This window comes from Oratosquilla oratoria, chromosome 1 (genome assembly GCF_046742065.1).
Source record: "Oratosquilla oratoria isolate Oo_2021 chromosome 1, ASM4674206v1, whole genome shotgun sequence".
NCBI lineage: Eukaryota > Metazoa > Arthropoda > Malacostraca > Stomatopoda > Squillidae > Oratosquilla > Oratosquilla oratoria.
In genome coordinates, this window is record NC_134777.1 from 35,360,479 (window position 1) to 35,376,066 (window position 15,588).

Consider the following 15,588-nt stretch of genomic DNA (forward strand, 5'->3'; position numbering starts at 1 on the left):
ACACCCCTCTCGGTCCCTTCATGCAGAAATAGAGAAGATGGAGAGAAATCCCCTCAGGCTGCATCAATTTATTTTTCACACATACTCCCTCACCACTTCCCCTCATGCATCACAGCATCATCCATACACAACCATTCTCCATTCACCCCTATCTTCTATCCTCTCCCATTCTTCCTCAACAGACATTCCCCTCTTTCCCAATGCCCCTTTTACCCCATCCATTCATCTCATCCTTAGTTGTCCCTTCATGTTTACTCCTACCTCTGCTTTCCACACCTCTTTTACTTATCTTTCTTCACTCATTCTTTCCAGGTGCTCAAACCATCCCAATAATCTTTCATCAACCCTATCTGCCATCTTCCTTTCCACCCCCATTCGCCTTGTTTCTTACCATATTCAGCCTAGTAACCCCTATCATACTTCTCAGGCACCTCATCTCAAACACATTCAAACCCCTTTCCTCCTCTCTGATGTTCCATGTTTCTGCCCCATATAGTGCTGTCGGCACAATCACTCCTTCATACAATCTCCTCTTAGCATCCATTCCCAAATGTCTATTTCTCATTGCACTTTTTAATACCCCAAGACATTTACTTGCTTCTCTCAATCCACATTCTACCTCCACCTCCACTCCTTCCTTTCCTGCCACATTTGGACCCAAGTATCTAAAACTATCCATTTCCTCAAGTCTCTCTCCCTTAATACTCACCTCCAGTCTGCTGCCACTTTCTCCCCTTGTACATCTCATCACCTTAGTGTATTAAATCAATGTGACCCTTCCCTGAGACTTATGTCCATTGTAGTTGTACAGACGCTCCTCTACTTACGTTCATTCGTTTTACGTTTTTTCGATTTTACGTTTGAACTGACTGTAAAAAAAAAGTTGTAAATTTTTTTTTTTGGAGTGAATTTTTTAGTTTAGCGCGCTCTCCATAGTTCAAACGATACTTACGCATGACGCTGCGTCCATTGTTTACATTGCACAAACAACAGACTGAAAGTGCCTTGCCTCCTCCTCCTCCTCCACCATCTCAATTTATGTTGCTTGAATTTAATTTATTTGAAATTAATGTTATTATTTTACAATGTTATGTGTATAATTAATGATTTAGGGGTGTTTTGTAAGATACGGTAATAGAATTTATGGATGTATAGTACAGTAACAACTTACGTTCATTTTCAACTTACGTTCGGCCGTTCAGAACGTAACTAAAACGTAAGTTGAGGAGCGTTTGTATTCAACTTTAGTAGATTAAAGTACATGAGAGAGAATAACTTAGAAATTCAAAGATTTCAAATTTAAATAAAAGTATTGAATTACAAACCAGTATTACATATGTATACATTAAACAACCTCACTAGCTAACCTACTATAACAGTTCCTCCCATAGCAATCTTCTGTATCCTTTTCATTTTCTTTGCCCATCACATTTTCCTAGCACTTTTCACTGCCACAATCAATCCAGCCTGACCTCCTCCACACTAGCAATTCTGAAATACTCTATCCATCTCTCTTTTACTGACCTTACACTCATTAACATCTGTCCATCTGCACCCTTTAGTTTTTCCTCTCTACCTGACTTCCCCTGACTCTTCTCTTGGATTGAAAAAATAAATTACAGGACTCATCAAATCAGTCCATTGCAGGACACCCATGGTTCTCAGGTAACTGGCAACAACTAGATTGGTCCTCAAGTCATTTAAGGAAGAGATATTGTGTCATTGTATGGATAAGACTAGAATAGGGCAATGTGGGTCTTAGTGTTTGTTGTCTTCTGTGTAGTGATTGTATCAGGCTCAGTTTGCCTCTGTGGCTATGCCTATTCTTTATTGTTATTGTTTTAAAGCTGGGTGGCCTGAATACAAATATATTACTATGGATATTGCTTGTCATGGGAGGGATATCTTTATGCCTGGGGGTATGTGGTGGAGTAAGGAATTGGGCAGTGTTGGATACATCAAAAAACATATAAATTTGGTCATTTATTAATAATCATACATAGATACATGATATTGTGCCTGTCTTTTTTGTGCATTTTACACTGTGTTATAAAAAAGATTTTGTTATTTACAGCTTATTACAGCATCCTGAACTGTTAGAAAAAAATTTAATTCAACATTTATGATGCAAGATTCAATCACAACCAAATTACACCATACATTACACAATCACATTGGTTCAAGGCACTTTTGTTGGACAAGTCTGAAGATTTTAGCTTCAGCACACACACTCCCAGCTTGTAACAGTTAACTTATGCAAGATTCTTGGTTAAAAAGCCAGTAATATTTATATATGTAATTGTGAAAGCACCCTAAAGCTTTTCTAAGATATTCACAAATATATTTCTTTTTCAAAGCACTTCAAAGCCCTTCCACTAATCACCTACATACTAAAATGCACTCACTGCCTTCACATAGATATACTCTGCACACACCCGACTTTTCATGGATGCCAGAAAGCAAGAGTCTGGAGCATCCTGTATTGGAAGTTTCTTTTGTCAAATTAGTCCTGATGATGTCCAACAATTTAAGTAGACTTTTCTACCATTTACACATTACCAACACTAACCAGTTTTCATGAAAATAATTTTCCATACCTTTTTTTAGTCCACAACTGCACCACAAGAGACAAGAAAGCCAGAAAAGACATGTACGGAATAGCAAATATTTACATTTATGCAAGTTTTATAGTTTGTACATGGAAACATACATACACATGTGTGTGTGTGTGATTCACCACAGTCTTAGCTCATGTGTTGGATTCATGACTGACATCTATTACCCTCCTGAATGAGAGCTCAGAGCTCATATATGGCCTGATCTATGGGTAATGTTGCACTCTTATCTTCAGCACATACATGACCAACTCCTTGCCCACCAAAATTGAAGGGTCAGTTTGCACTGCAGCTATGCTGAAATTTTCAGCCTTGGATGAGGCTTGAAGTAAAATTTATGAATTATCAATTGAGTACAGTACCACCACACCATTGTAGTACACAGTAAAGGAGCAATGCATCTTTCAGCCAGAGACAAAGACAGTCCCACACTAATCCAATGCAGACATCAATCTCATGTTTCTTTCCAGAGATACATGGGAGGGCTTGAGGGCCATTGCATACTGCTTTGGGTTTCCAGTCAGCAAACCTCAAAACAAGAATCGAACTGAATATTACAAATATACAATGTATGTGTGTTTCTACTGCATGCACACAAACATATATATATATATATATCATACAATCCATGACCGTCGCGCAGAGGATTCGAACCACCGCCTATAGACCCAAGAGAGTCCACAGCACCCGCCTTTAACCACTCGACCACAGACGGCGGGTGCTGTGGACTCTCTTGGGTCTATAGGCGGTGGTTCGAATCCTCTGCGCGACGGTCATGGATTGTATGATTGATGTCGCTGTCCACTAGCGAATTATTCAAATATATATACATATATATATACATGTACATATATATATATATATGCCTTTTGACTTTGGCTACCTCCCTTGTAAGGGGAAAAAGCCCCTGGTATATGTATGTGTGTGTGTGTATATATATATATATATGTATATACACATACATATACATATATATATATATATATACATATATATATACATACATACATACATACAAATTTATACATACATCCATGCACACTTTGAATTCTCAGTCAGAAGACATGTGCTTAAACTTTCCTTCATGAAAACGAAAGTGAATTTTTCTAACACCAAAGAGCACTTTCAACAAATTGAACTCCCATTAAGAATTTCTAACATAAAGCAACACTTATCTTGGGTATACCTTTGAAACTAACAAAACTGTTTGTTTTACATATTATGAAAGTTTAGTCTTTCTATGTTCATTAGTAGATTCTGTAATTCAGTGGTAGGTATCACAGGTCAAATTTCCCTGGCTTAACCCCATTAGCATAGTCATGTTCTGTTTATCAGTTTAAGACTGTTCAGCATTTTGAATGCTGAGTGTTACACCCCTGGCCTCAACAATACCTTGATTGATCAAAATCCTGCTCAGACATGGTTCTGATAAAATATTTAGTGTTTGACACAAAAGACTACATACAGACCGAAGACAGGCTAATGGTAAAGTGACTTTCAATAAAACTAGCTGATTAATCTAAATGACAGCCCATGACATGTCTTGTTAGCAACCATGAACCATTGTAATAATATAACATAAATACACTAGCTAGTGAGTGTCAAATTAAAGAGCATCAACAAGTGTTCCACTCTTATCCCCTTTTCCTTTTCTGCCTTATGGTACACCTATTATCAGGTGTATTTATGAATTTCTACACAAATTCCTTCTTCCCACCAACCAAATGGTGACAATTAACAGAAGTGCATTACATATATGAAAATTTGATCAATGAAACATGAAAATGTAATATTAGTTTTATATGACTATTGTTCAGTTTTATGTGGATTAATTTCCAGCTAAAGTATGTATCACATACTATCTAAAACACACCTACAAAATGGGGCAATTAGTAAAAATGCAGCTTTTTTGTAAGTACAGAGTTAATTCAGGTTTTCCTCCCTCTTTTTAACTTTAGTGTATCAATCTTGTCATATAAGCATATGGTCTGTATAAATGAATAAAAATCATATGGAGCTCTTTTAGAAAAGTGATATATACATGTTTTCTCTAAAACACATGGAAAAAACTAACAATCTGGATACCATTCTCCAGTTCTCAGAAATGTGATATTCATTCAAGCCACTTATGAGAATTTTTCCAATGGAAGATTCCATCTGTGAGTCTTTATATATTAAGTATATATAAAAATTCATTGTATTTATGTGTGGTTAATATATACAGTACATAAATATGCATTTATATATAAATATATATATATATATATATATATATATATATATATCATATACCAAAAGGCCTTTTCCCCTTTACAAGAATGGTGGCTGAGTCAAAGCATATAACCACCCTGCACTCGTCCAAATATCTATACATTGCCCCTCCATCTTAGCACCTCATGGATGAAGGGCCATCCATGTCCTCTGCTGCACTGCTTGGATCAGAAGTAATGCAACAAGACACACTATACATAAACACACACATACGATTTAACCACATATACACATAATAATGCACACTTTATGTATAATAGAAATTAGAGAGAATCATCTCTGCTACCTGTCTTCAAAATCCATAACATCCTTGCCTCCATATGGAAGTAAAGCCCTGAGAGGCTGACACTTGATCTCTAGACTAAGCCCAGGAACTTTGTTAACTTTGTATACATCTCCTCCACCTTTCCATATAAGAAGAGCTGATAACTGACAACAGGTGACTGCTCCCCTTCTACTATAAACTGGTGACATGGAAACGGTCCCACACTAATATAACAAACAAAAGTTTGGCATATCTTCCCAGAAAAAATCTATGGAAGGGCCTGCCTGAGGTCTGCTGTCAGTTACTGGGGGGCTGCTTGTTTCCTGTCTTTAAAGTTTGTGGCAAGTTATATTGTGTGTATATGTGTACTTTAAATACCTATGTATAACACACACACACCCACACGCACCAAAGGTCCTTTCCCCCTTGTACGAAGGCCAAATCAAAGTATATATCCAAACCATGCACAAATGAAACTCGTTCAACTATATATGCATAAATGACAATGGATGAGTTGGTCCTGCAAGATGGCTGGCAGAAATAATCATCTCCTTGCGGCCCATTTTCAAAATCTATCAAAACCCTCATCCCCTTCTAGAGGTAAGGGGCTGACCAGGCTCAAGATAGCTATCAACTTCAAATGTATTTCTTTTAGCTCTTCACATAAGGCAAGCTGACAACTGGCAACTTCACCCCTTCTTCAACTACTTTTACATAGTGACACAGATCGTGATGCCAGACAACCCTTGAATCATTCCATTCCATGGTGACACAGAAACAATCCCACACTAATAAAATACAAAGTTTCTTCCCTGGAAGATCTATGGGTGAGCCTAAGGATCATTGCCAGCCACTGTGGATCTGAGTTTACAGGTGATGAAACTTGAGGCAACAATTATTATTACTACACATATGTCCAGCACATATATACACCAAATATAACACACACACATTGTATTGGCAATTGGAGAGAACAAAAACACAACCCAGCTCTAAGGGGTCAAGGAAGCAGCTAGTTGAAATATTGGGGTTGGCAGAGAATTATGGGATCCTGATCTAAGACAAGTAATATAAAGTAGTGTATTAAAAAATAATGAATTAAAGATGAAAGTAGGGGAAAGTCATACAACATAATCATTATTTATAATTTGTAGAGGCAATATATACTTAAAAGTAGGGAAGCATTGAAAGTGAAGTGGTAGAGAAATGCAAATGTATTACAGAGGTATGTGGCAAGAGGAACATTTACAGATGATGCCAGGGTCATGAAGGAAGTGAAAAACGAAGAATATTACAAAGTGCTACCAGAAGAAAAAATTTGACGCAGCCCAAAGGGATTTCTCCCCATCTTCTCCTTTTCTGCATGGGGGGATGGAGAGGGGGGGTCAACTTAATGAAGCGGCCTTGCTGTGAATATGCTGTGTCTTGCGACACTGCCTTTGACCCAGGGCAGTGGACAAGGTGCAGGGATGACCAGTCATCCAGGAGGTGCCAAGATAAGAGGGAGGGTGGAGGGGAGTGGAGTGGTTTTAGGGATGGAATGGGTGGGAATGTTCTTTATGCCTTTTTCTTTTTGGCTACCTCCCTTGTAAGGGGGAAAAAGCCTTGGTATATGTATGTATGTATGCTACCAGAAGACTTAGATAAGGTTTATGAAAGAAGCCAGGCATGGAAAATTAATTTCAATACAAAGAAATATAAAATCTTAGAACTAGGCCGCAGTGGGGAGAAAAAAGAGAGAGAGAGAGAGAGAGAGAGAGAGAGAGAGAGAGAGAGAGAGAGAGAGAGAGAGAGAGAGAGAGAGAGAGAGAGAGGATATTAAAAAAAAAAAAAAATTTAATAGCATAGGAAAAGAAAGATTTAGCAATTTTAATCAGGTATGATCTATAACCAGAAAGTCTTGTAAAGAAAATAAAAGGAGACATTTACAATTTGCTGAGAAATATAAATATGGCAATTCACTGCATGGACAAGTACATAATAAAGAAAATCACTGAAAGTCTAATTTGTTCTCAGTCTGGAATATGCAGTGAGGTGTGGTCACCAAGATCATCCCAATTCTAAATGGCAAGACACATGAGGAGAAATTAAAGATAAAAAAGAAGAAAAAGACGGAAAAAAAAAGTGAAGGAAAGCATGATAATTAGATCAGAAGGTGAAGAAAAAATGGACAAAGGGTTTCCTGGCATGGGATCAAAGCTTAGTCAGTAAAAAATTTGGGGAAATAATAGTCTGAGAAATGTTAAGAAGTATTCCTTTCCACAAAGATGTATGGACCCCATGAGCCTCCAGCCCTGTATACAACTAGGTAAAGAAACACATACATATATTTATATATGTATATGTATAATATATATATATATATATATATATATATATATATATACACATACACATATATATATACACACACACACACATGAAAGGCACAGTTCTTGATAGAGAGGACTTACTAAACTGGAACAAGAGAAACACAAGAGGACATGAAAAAAGTAAAAAAAAGATAGTTATACAAGACCTTAAAAAGTGTGCAAAAACCATACACAAAATTTAAGAGCAAACTAGACACTGTGAGATAGAAAGACGGGACACCACAAGCATAGTTCCCCTTCCCATAAGATACAACTAGGTAAATACATACACACATACATACATATATATATATATATACATATATATATATATATATATATATATTACATATATATATCTATATCTATATATGTATATATATACACACATATCATATTCAACTATCCTTTTTCAAAAACACACATACACATTTAATGTAAACACAACTAAAACTATACAACAGTAGTTAGTGGAAGCCAAATTTTAAAGCACTTCAAAGCTGATTGTGTAAATGCCTTACCAGAGAAGTGACCAATAATTATTACCCAGTATAAAGTCAAAGCTGACACTGTAATCTATACCTGACAGCATTGTGCAACAGCCCTTGCAGAAGCAAGATCAATTCAATAGGCACCAGTCATATTGCATTTTCTCAATGTTAACTTTCACAAGAGCATTTGTACTTGTACGCAGCTCTCATTATAAGTACTTAAAAAAAAAAAAAAAAAAAAAAAAAAAAAAAAAAAAACAATACAATTCTTTATACTGACAGGCTGTTATCACCCACATGGAATGTAATGTTTATTATCTGACAAACCTTACCAACATGAAACTTAGAGGCTTCTTTGAGGGAGAAATCGAAAAAAAAAAAAAATAATAATAAAGAAAAAAAATGGCAGATAACATGATTCCAATATCAACAAATGATGATGGTAACATGAAGTGGCACTGATAATATGGTCAATGATCTGCTAGACTTATGAGTAGAAGGTGAGAACTGAGGTCTGGTTGCCTCTGATGAGGACAAATGGTGGCATATCTCTGGTGAGGGTCTCTAGCCAGGCCATGTACAGGGGAGCACTCACAGTGCCCTTACGAGGCATTGGCAAGGTCCTGGAAAACAGAAAAAAGGTGGTTACTCATAAACCCTCATAAATTATAGAATGAATAAATACAAAAATGGAGGCAGAATGGATATAAACACACACACACATTTGACAAAGTACCACACAAGAAATTAATAGGAAAATTAGAATCAATAGGTGGCATTGCAGGTAATTTATTAGAATGGATGAAAGATTTCCTGACTGGGAGAAAAATGAGGGTAGTAATTAGAGACAAATACTCGAAATGGGAAGAAATGATAAGTGGTGTTCCACAAGGGTCAGTGCTGGCTCCAATCACGTTTGCCATATACATAAACAACATTGGTGAAGGAGTTGAATGTTATGAATTTCTTCGCAGATGATGCAAAAATATTAACCTCTTCACTCCGGGGCACATCGCACGTCTGGCAGCATTAGCTGCGCGATGTGCGATGTTGCATCATAATAATCGCATTATAAAAAATAAAGTCAGTGCTCAATTGTTCGTTCTCTTTCACCCTTGTATTTTGATAACCATAGAAAATATGATGAAGCCAGTTTAGAGAGAATGGAGGTTATGTAGGTATGACTACAATAAATATAATCAAGATGCCGACGTCAGCATCATCGAGTACCCACTTGCTCCTCATGCCGCCTACATAGGCGTCACCGTATGGAGGTGGTTAAAGAAAGTATCAACAGAAGAGGACTGTGACTTGTTACAATCAGACCTGGACAAACTCTGGAAATGGACTCAAAAGTGGGAAGTAAACTTCAATATCAAGAAGTGTAGCATAATGGAGTTTGGAAAAAGCAGAAACAGAATTTCAAAAAATGACAAAATTGATGAAAAAGAAATTAAAAAAAGTGCACTCGGAAAGGGACCTTAGAGTGATAATCAGCAAAGACATGACACTGGATAGACATATAAACAAAATAGTCGGTGAAACCTACAACCTACTAAGGTCAATGGAAGTGGCATTTGAATATTTGGATGAAGAAATTATTAAAAAAATATTAGTCACATTGATTAGACCAAAACTAGAATATGCAGCGACACTATGGACACCCAGTAGTAAAAAGAATATAAGGAAACTAGAAAGAATACAGAGAGCAACAACAAAGTTGGCACCAGCTCTTTCCAAATTAAAATATGAACAAAGATGATCAAAATTAGAACTACCAACACTAGAGCAAAGAGGAGAAAGATGTGATCTGCTGACTATATTTAGAATCATGAAAGGAATGGAAATCCTTGACAGAAAAGATTTACTAAAAAATGACAATGGAAAAACAAGGTCATGAAAAGAAACTCAAAAAGGACAACTACAGAAGAGATCAGAAAAAGAATAGCTGCCCACACAGTGTGCTGGATATATAGAATAACTTAGATAAAGAAACAGTGTGTGCAAATACTATTCAAGATTATAAGGAAAAACCTGATGCTGAAAGATACAAAGATGGGTCACCATGAGTAGAGCTCCCTTCCCATACAATACAACTAGGTAAATACTTTGAAAGATCAAAGATAAAGTAATACAGTCGAACCTCGAAAGCCCGGACCCTCGTATGACCGGTCGAAATGAACAAAGGGCAGACTTTTCAAGCAAAGTTCCCTATTATCCGGTAGGTGACAGCGACTGCCGTACCCGTGTACTCAAACCAGTCAAGCCGCCACCAGGGCTGCCATTTCATAGAATTTTGTACCAAAACGTAGTAAAATAGCGGCATGTGGCAACTGCACAAGGACATGAGGAATTTTTTTTCTACATATCAGCAGGCTGTTAAAAACATTCAAAAACTCAAACTTTTGTTTAAAAATCATAGAACTAGTTATCAAATAATAAATGGTACATCAAAATATGACTTTTATTGGTAATTGTGTTACTTATAAAATATACCCCAAAAGATACGTTTTTACCGTGTAGAAAAAAAATTCTATGCTAAAGTTTCAGCTTTCTTTTAGCAATAATAATATAGAAAAAATATTTTTTATATCTTACTGAATATGTTAGGGCATGGGGGCCTTATATACATTCAAGAATAAAAAAACTAGAACCAACATTTTGTCAAAGTTTGACAAGTATATCTTGCTATGAAAGTCTGCACACGCCCGAGAAAAATGTATGCCCTGGTATGGCAACACTCCCATTCTACACGGGAGTGTAGAAAACGCGGCAACCCTGCCCGCCACCACTGTCCCACGTGCATACCTTCCGATATTTAAAGTGTACGTAATAAAAAATACAGTACAGTACACTGTATATACAGTACATTTACATGCCTGTATTACAGTTATTATTACAGAATTATTAGTACAGACGCTCTTCAACTTATGTTTTAGTTACATTCCGAACAGCCGAACGTAACATGAAAATGAATGTAAGTTGTTACTGTATGTTCCAGTAATGTATGACCGTTCGTACTGTACTATACATCCATAAATTCTATTACCATATCTTATAAAACACCCCTAAATCATTAATTATAAACATAACATTGTAAAATATTAACATTAATTTCAAATAAATTCAAGCAACATAAAGTGAGATGGTGGAGGAGGAGGCAAGGCACGTTCAGTCTGTCGATTGTGCCATGTAAACAATGGACGCAGTGTCATGCGTAAGTATCGTTTGAAAGTCTCATACTACGGAGAGCGCACTAAACTCAAAAATTCACTCAAAAAAGAAGAAAAAAAAATAAAAAAAAATTTTTACAATCAGTTAAAACGTAAAATCGAAAAACCGTAAAACGAATGAACGTAAGTAGAGCGTCTGTATTATAGTATTATTATTAGTGTTAGATTATTATTCTTATGTGTTTCTATGCCATATCATTACCTATACGTATACCACTATGAAAATCTACGGGTGTTAGGGTGATATTTTCGATGACCGGACTTTTGGCATGACCGGACCACCCTTCCCCCAATTAGTCCGGGCTTTCGAGGTTCGACTGTATTATGATAACTTGCATAATCTGAATCCCAAGGAATGCCAAGGAAAGAAGGGCAGTAGTGATTAATTAAATCCTTACAAAGTGATCCCTCTTGTAGGAGACCCATGGCTCTGAGAAACCCAGCATCAGCCACTGGGTTTCCTCATAAGTTACCCTAGGAACAAACTTTACAGTGTTCTTTGAGATGGGTGAGTAAAGAGAAGTGTTTAATATTATGTTCTCTGGCCATATGCCAATTAAGCTTGGATCTGTATAAGTCAATACTATGTACACATGTATGTCAATGGGATTTTCCACATTATTGGGGGGTGGCCACATTAATGCATGCTTTGACTCTTCACAAGAGAGAAATACAGGAATGGGAATCTCGAGTGTTCTCACTACACCCATTTAATCACCTTTAACAATAAAAATGGGAACACAGTAGCAGTATTCTTATCCCCTGCAGCAGGATCTAGTTAATACCAAACAACTTAAAGGTGAAACTCACATGACAACAAGAGATGCATCTTTTGAATTTTCCAAAAGTAGTTCCCTTAGCCGTACGTGGCGATTTGTCTTTTCCCGTTGGCCTAGCAGCTCTGCTTCACTAATCAGAATACCTGCAACAAAATTGTATTTTAAGTAAATATTTTCCTGAATATGTATACATATCTAATGTTAGACCCATCCTTGACTATGAGGTACAATTTTGGTTCTCTGTCCTATAGAATGGACATCAGTTCACTAGAATTAGTACAGAGGAGAATGACCAAAATGATACAAGGGCTCAGAAATTACCTTACGAGGAGATGCTTAGGCATCTTAACCTATACTCTCAGGAAAGATGCAGAGTGCGGGGTGATCAAACAGAGGTGTTTAAGTGAATCAAAGGCTTTAACAAGGGTGATGCAAACAAGGTCATCATATTAAGACACTTAGGCAAGACTTGCAGTGATGGACTTAAATTGGACAAATTTTGATTTAAGAATGAAATAGGCAAAAACTGGTTTACTGATAGGGTGGTCAACAAATGGAATAGACTTAGTAACCATGTAGTGAGCGCTGAAACTATTGGTTGTTTTAAGAAATGGTTAGACTACTTTATGGATGGGGATGAAAAGTGGTAATGGACATGGAACAATGTAGTGTAGGCCTTATGGTCTCTTGCAGTCTCCTTCATTCTTATGTTCTTATATATATATATATATATATATATATATATATATATATATATATAGCCAAGTCATAAGGCAAGCAGCCACTCCCACCTATTCTACTCCCATCCATCACCCTTTCCTCCCTCTCATCTTAACCTCTCATGGATGACAAGTCATCCCTGTATCCCGCCCACTGCCATGGATCAGGAGCAATGCAGTAAGACACAGTACATCCAAATCAAGACAATTTCATTTAATTAGCAACCCCACTTCTCTGGCTCATCATGCAGAAAAAAGAGAAGATGGAGATAAATCCCTTTCGGCTGTGTCAAAGTATCATTCATACATAACCACTCCCTAACCCCCCACCCCCTCCCTTCCTTGCATCACAGTATCATTTATACACAGCCATTCTCCATTCACTTCTATCTCCTGCCTTCTCTCTTCCCTGCTCAATAGACATTCCCCTCTTGCTAAATGTCCCTTTCACCCCATCCATCCATCTCATCCTCGGTTGTCCTCTCAAGTTTACTCCATCCATCTCTGCTTTCCACACCCCTTTTATCAATATTTCTTCACTCATATTTTTCATGTGTCCAAACCATCCCAATACTCTTTCATCTGCCCTATCTGCCATCTCCTTTTTCACCCTGCTCTCCTCATCACCTCATTTCTCATTCTATCTAACCTTGTAACCCCTACCATACTTCTCAGACATTTCGTCTCAAATTCATTTAAACTTTTCCTCACTGCCTCTCTCCCAGTTTCCTCTATTTTCTTTAACCATCTCCAATCCCAGGCCCATTACCCTTGTCTTTACCACCCGCACCACCCCGTCCATGTACATATTGAACAGTCATGGTGACATGACACATCCCTGATGCAGTTCCACCTTTACCTCAAGCCACTTGCTCTCTCCATTTCCAATTCTAATACAGACTCTATTACTCTCATAAAAACTCTTGTCTGCCCTTTATAGCTTTCCCCCAATCCCATATGTTTGCAAAATCTCCCACAGTGCCTTTCTATCTACCCTGTCATAATCCTTTTCCAAATCCAATCCATAAAGGCCCAGAAAACATCCTTACATTTTGCTAAAGCTTTCTCACATATCTGTCTTACCACAGAAAACTGATCCACACAATTCCTACCTTTCCTAAACCCACTCTATTCCTCACCAATTACTCCCTCTGTTCCTCTCCTAATCCTCTTCAGTAAGACCCTTTTATATGCCTTCCCAACTACACTCAACAAACTGATCCTTCTGAAACTACTACACCCACATCTGTTCCATTTACTCTTGTAAAGCAGAACTATAGGCACTCCTCTGGGACTCTACCCACCCTTAGACACACATTAAACAACCTCACTATCCAGTCCTCTATTGCTGTCCCTCCCTCAGACACTCCACATAACACCCATCTATCTCAGGTGCCTTACCTGTTGTCATTATTTTCAAAACTACTTGCACCTCATCTTTTCTTATTTCTCTTCTATATAAATATATCTGTTGTAATCCCTGCCATATTTTTCAAATGCTTTCAGGTTCTTCCTTTCTACCTTCCTTAAATTCAAATCTTTGCTCCAGACAATGTCGTGAGTAAAACCATTCCTTCTTATAATATTCTCTTTGTACTCATCCTCACTTATTTCTCGTAAGACTTTTTGTTCCAAGCACACATTTATTTGGTTCCTCTATTCACCTCCATATCCATTCCTCCATTCACTGTCATGTGCAACCCTAAATACTTAAAATTATATATAAATAGAAACACAATAATAAGAAAATTTTGGGTTGTACATGCTAACATTTCGAACAAATAAATCTTATTCACAAAAACCTACCATCATCCTCTTTGTCAATTTCTTCATTACTCTTTGCTTTAAAATCTTGAATGAGTTGGTCAAATTCCATACGTGATGACTCAGCTGCTTTTTTTGCTACATCCGGAATAACAATCACATCACTGTAGTCGATTCGGAATTTGGAGAGCAGATTGGCCATACTGTAATATTGTCACAACAAAATAAAAATTAAAGAATTTTATATAATTTTCCAAGTTATTTTCTATGAACTGCCTATCAAAATACAGTCAAACCTCACTTAATGTGCATCTCACATAACGAGCAAAATTCTTAAAGAAAATTTGACTCGCTTAACAATCAATGTTTTGCTTAACATTCCTGTCTGCTTCTCAGCCAGTGTTGCCACTGCTTGACATTTTCTACTAGATCTTGGATTTTTTACTTTGACTTTGGAGTCTTGGAATTTTTTTCTTAAAATCTAGTAAATCTTGTAGTTTTCAAGTAACTCAGCTGATGTATAAAAAATATCTAGTATTACACCCACAGCAAATTCGATTATAAAACCTTGATTATCTATCATTTTGGACTATTCTAACACACTTTTCTTCTATGGCATTTCCATAGTAAATGGCGCATTTTCGAGTTGTGCCTATTTTCTTTCTAGCCAAACATATATAACCACGATATGTATGATATGTGGTTATATATGATATGAGTTTTGATCTTATTAGTGTAGTAAGTATTTTCCTTATCATTTCTTCATCCATATAGGTAAATGCCACTTTGATTGCTCTCAATAAGTTGTAGGTTTCTCCGAACATCTTGTTTATATGCTTATCTGGTTTCATGTCCTTTCCAATCATCACTCCAAGATCTTTTTCATAGTTTGTTTGATTTATTTTTTCTTCCCCAATTCTGTAATCTTTTGATATTCTATTTTTACTCTTTCCGAATTCCATTATGCTGCATTTCTTAATATTGAATTTTACTTCCCACTTTTGAGTCCAATTCCATATTGTGTCCAGATCTTGTTGCAATGAGTTGCACTCCTCTTCCGTTTTTACCTTCTTAAGTAATTTTGCATCATCTGCAAAAAA

At 36.8% G+C, this 15,588-nt stretch overlaps 1 protein-coding gene across 2 annotated transcripts in view; it reads right to left on the reverse strand.

The window, feature by feature from the left end:
• Window positions 1-3,552: 3,552 nt before the first annotated feature.
• The window catches only part of LOC143032857 (bumetanide-sensitive sodium-(potassium)-chloride cotransporter-like), a 292,888-nt gene continuing 280,852 nt past the window's right edge, over window positions 3,553-15,588 (reverse strand). For both annotated transcript variants that reach the window (XM_076198045.1, XM_076198052.1), the window contains exons 20-22: window positions 14,531-14,691; window positions 12,037-12,148; window positions 3,553-8,616 (exon numbers count right to left, since the gene is read on the reverse strand). In XM_076198045.1, the coding sequence (XP_076054160.1) occupies window positions 8,481-8,616; window positions 12,037-12,148; window positions 14,531-14,691 (409 nt within the window). In that variant the 3' untranslated portion in view covers window positions 3,553-8,480. The remainder of the gene's footprint in view (window positions 8,617-12,036; window positions 12,149-14,530; window positions 14,692-15,588) is intronic.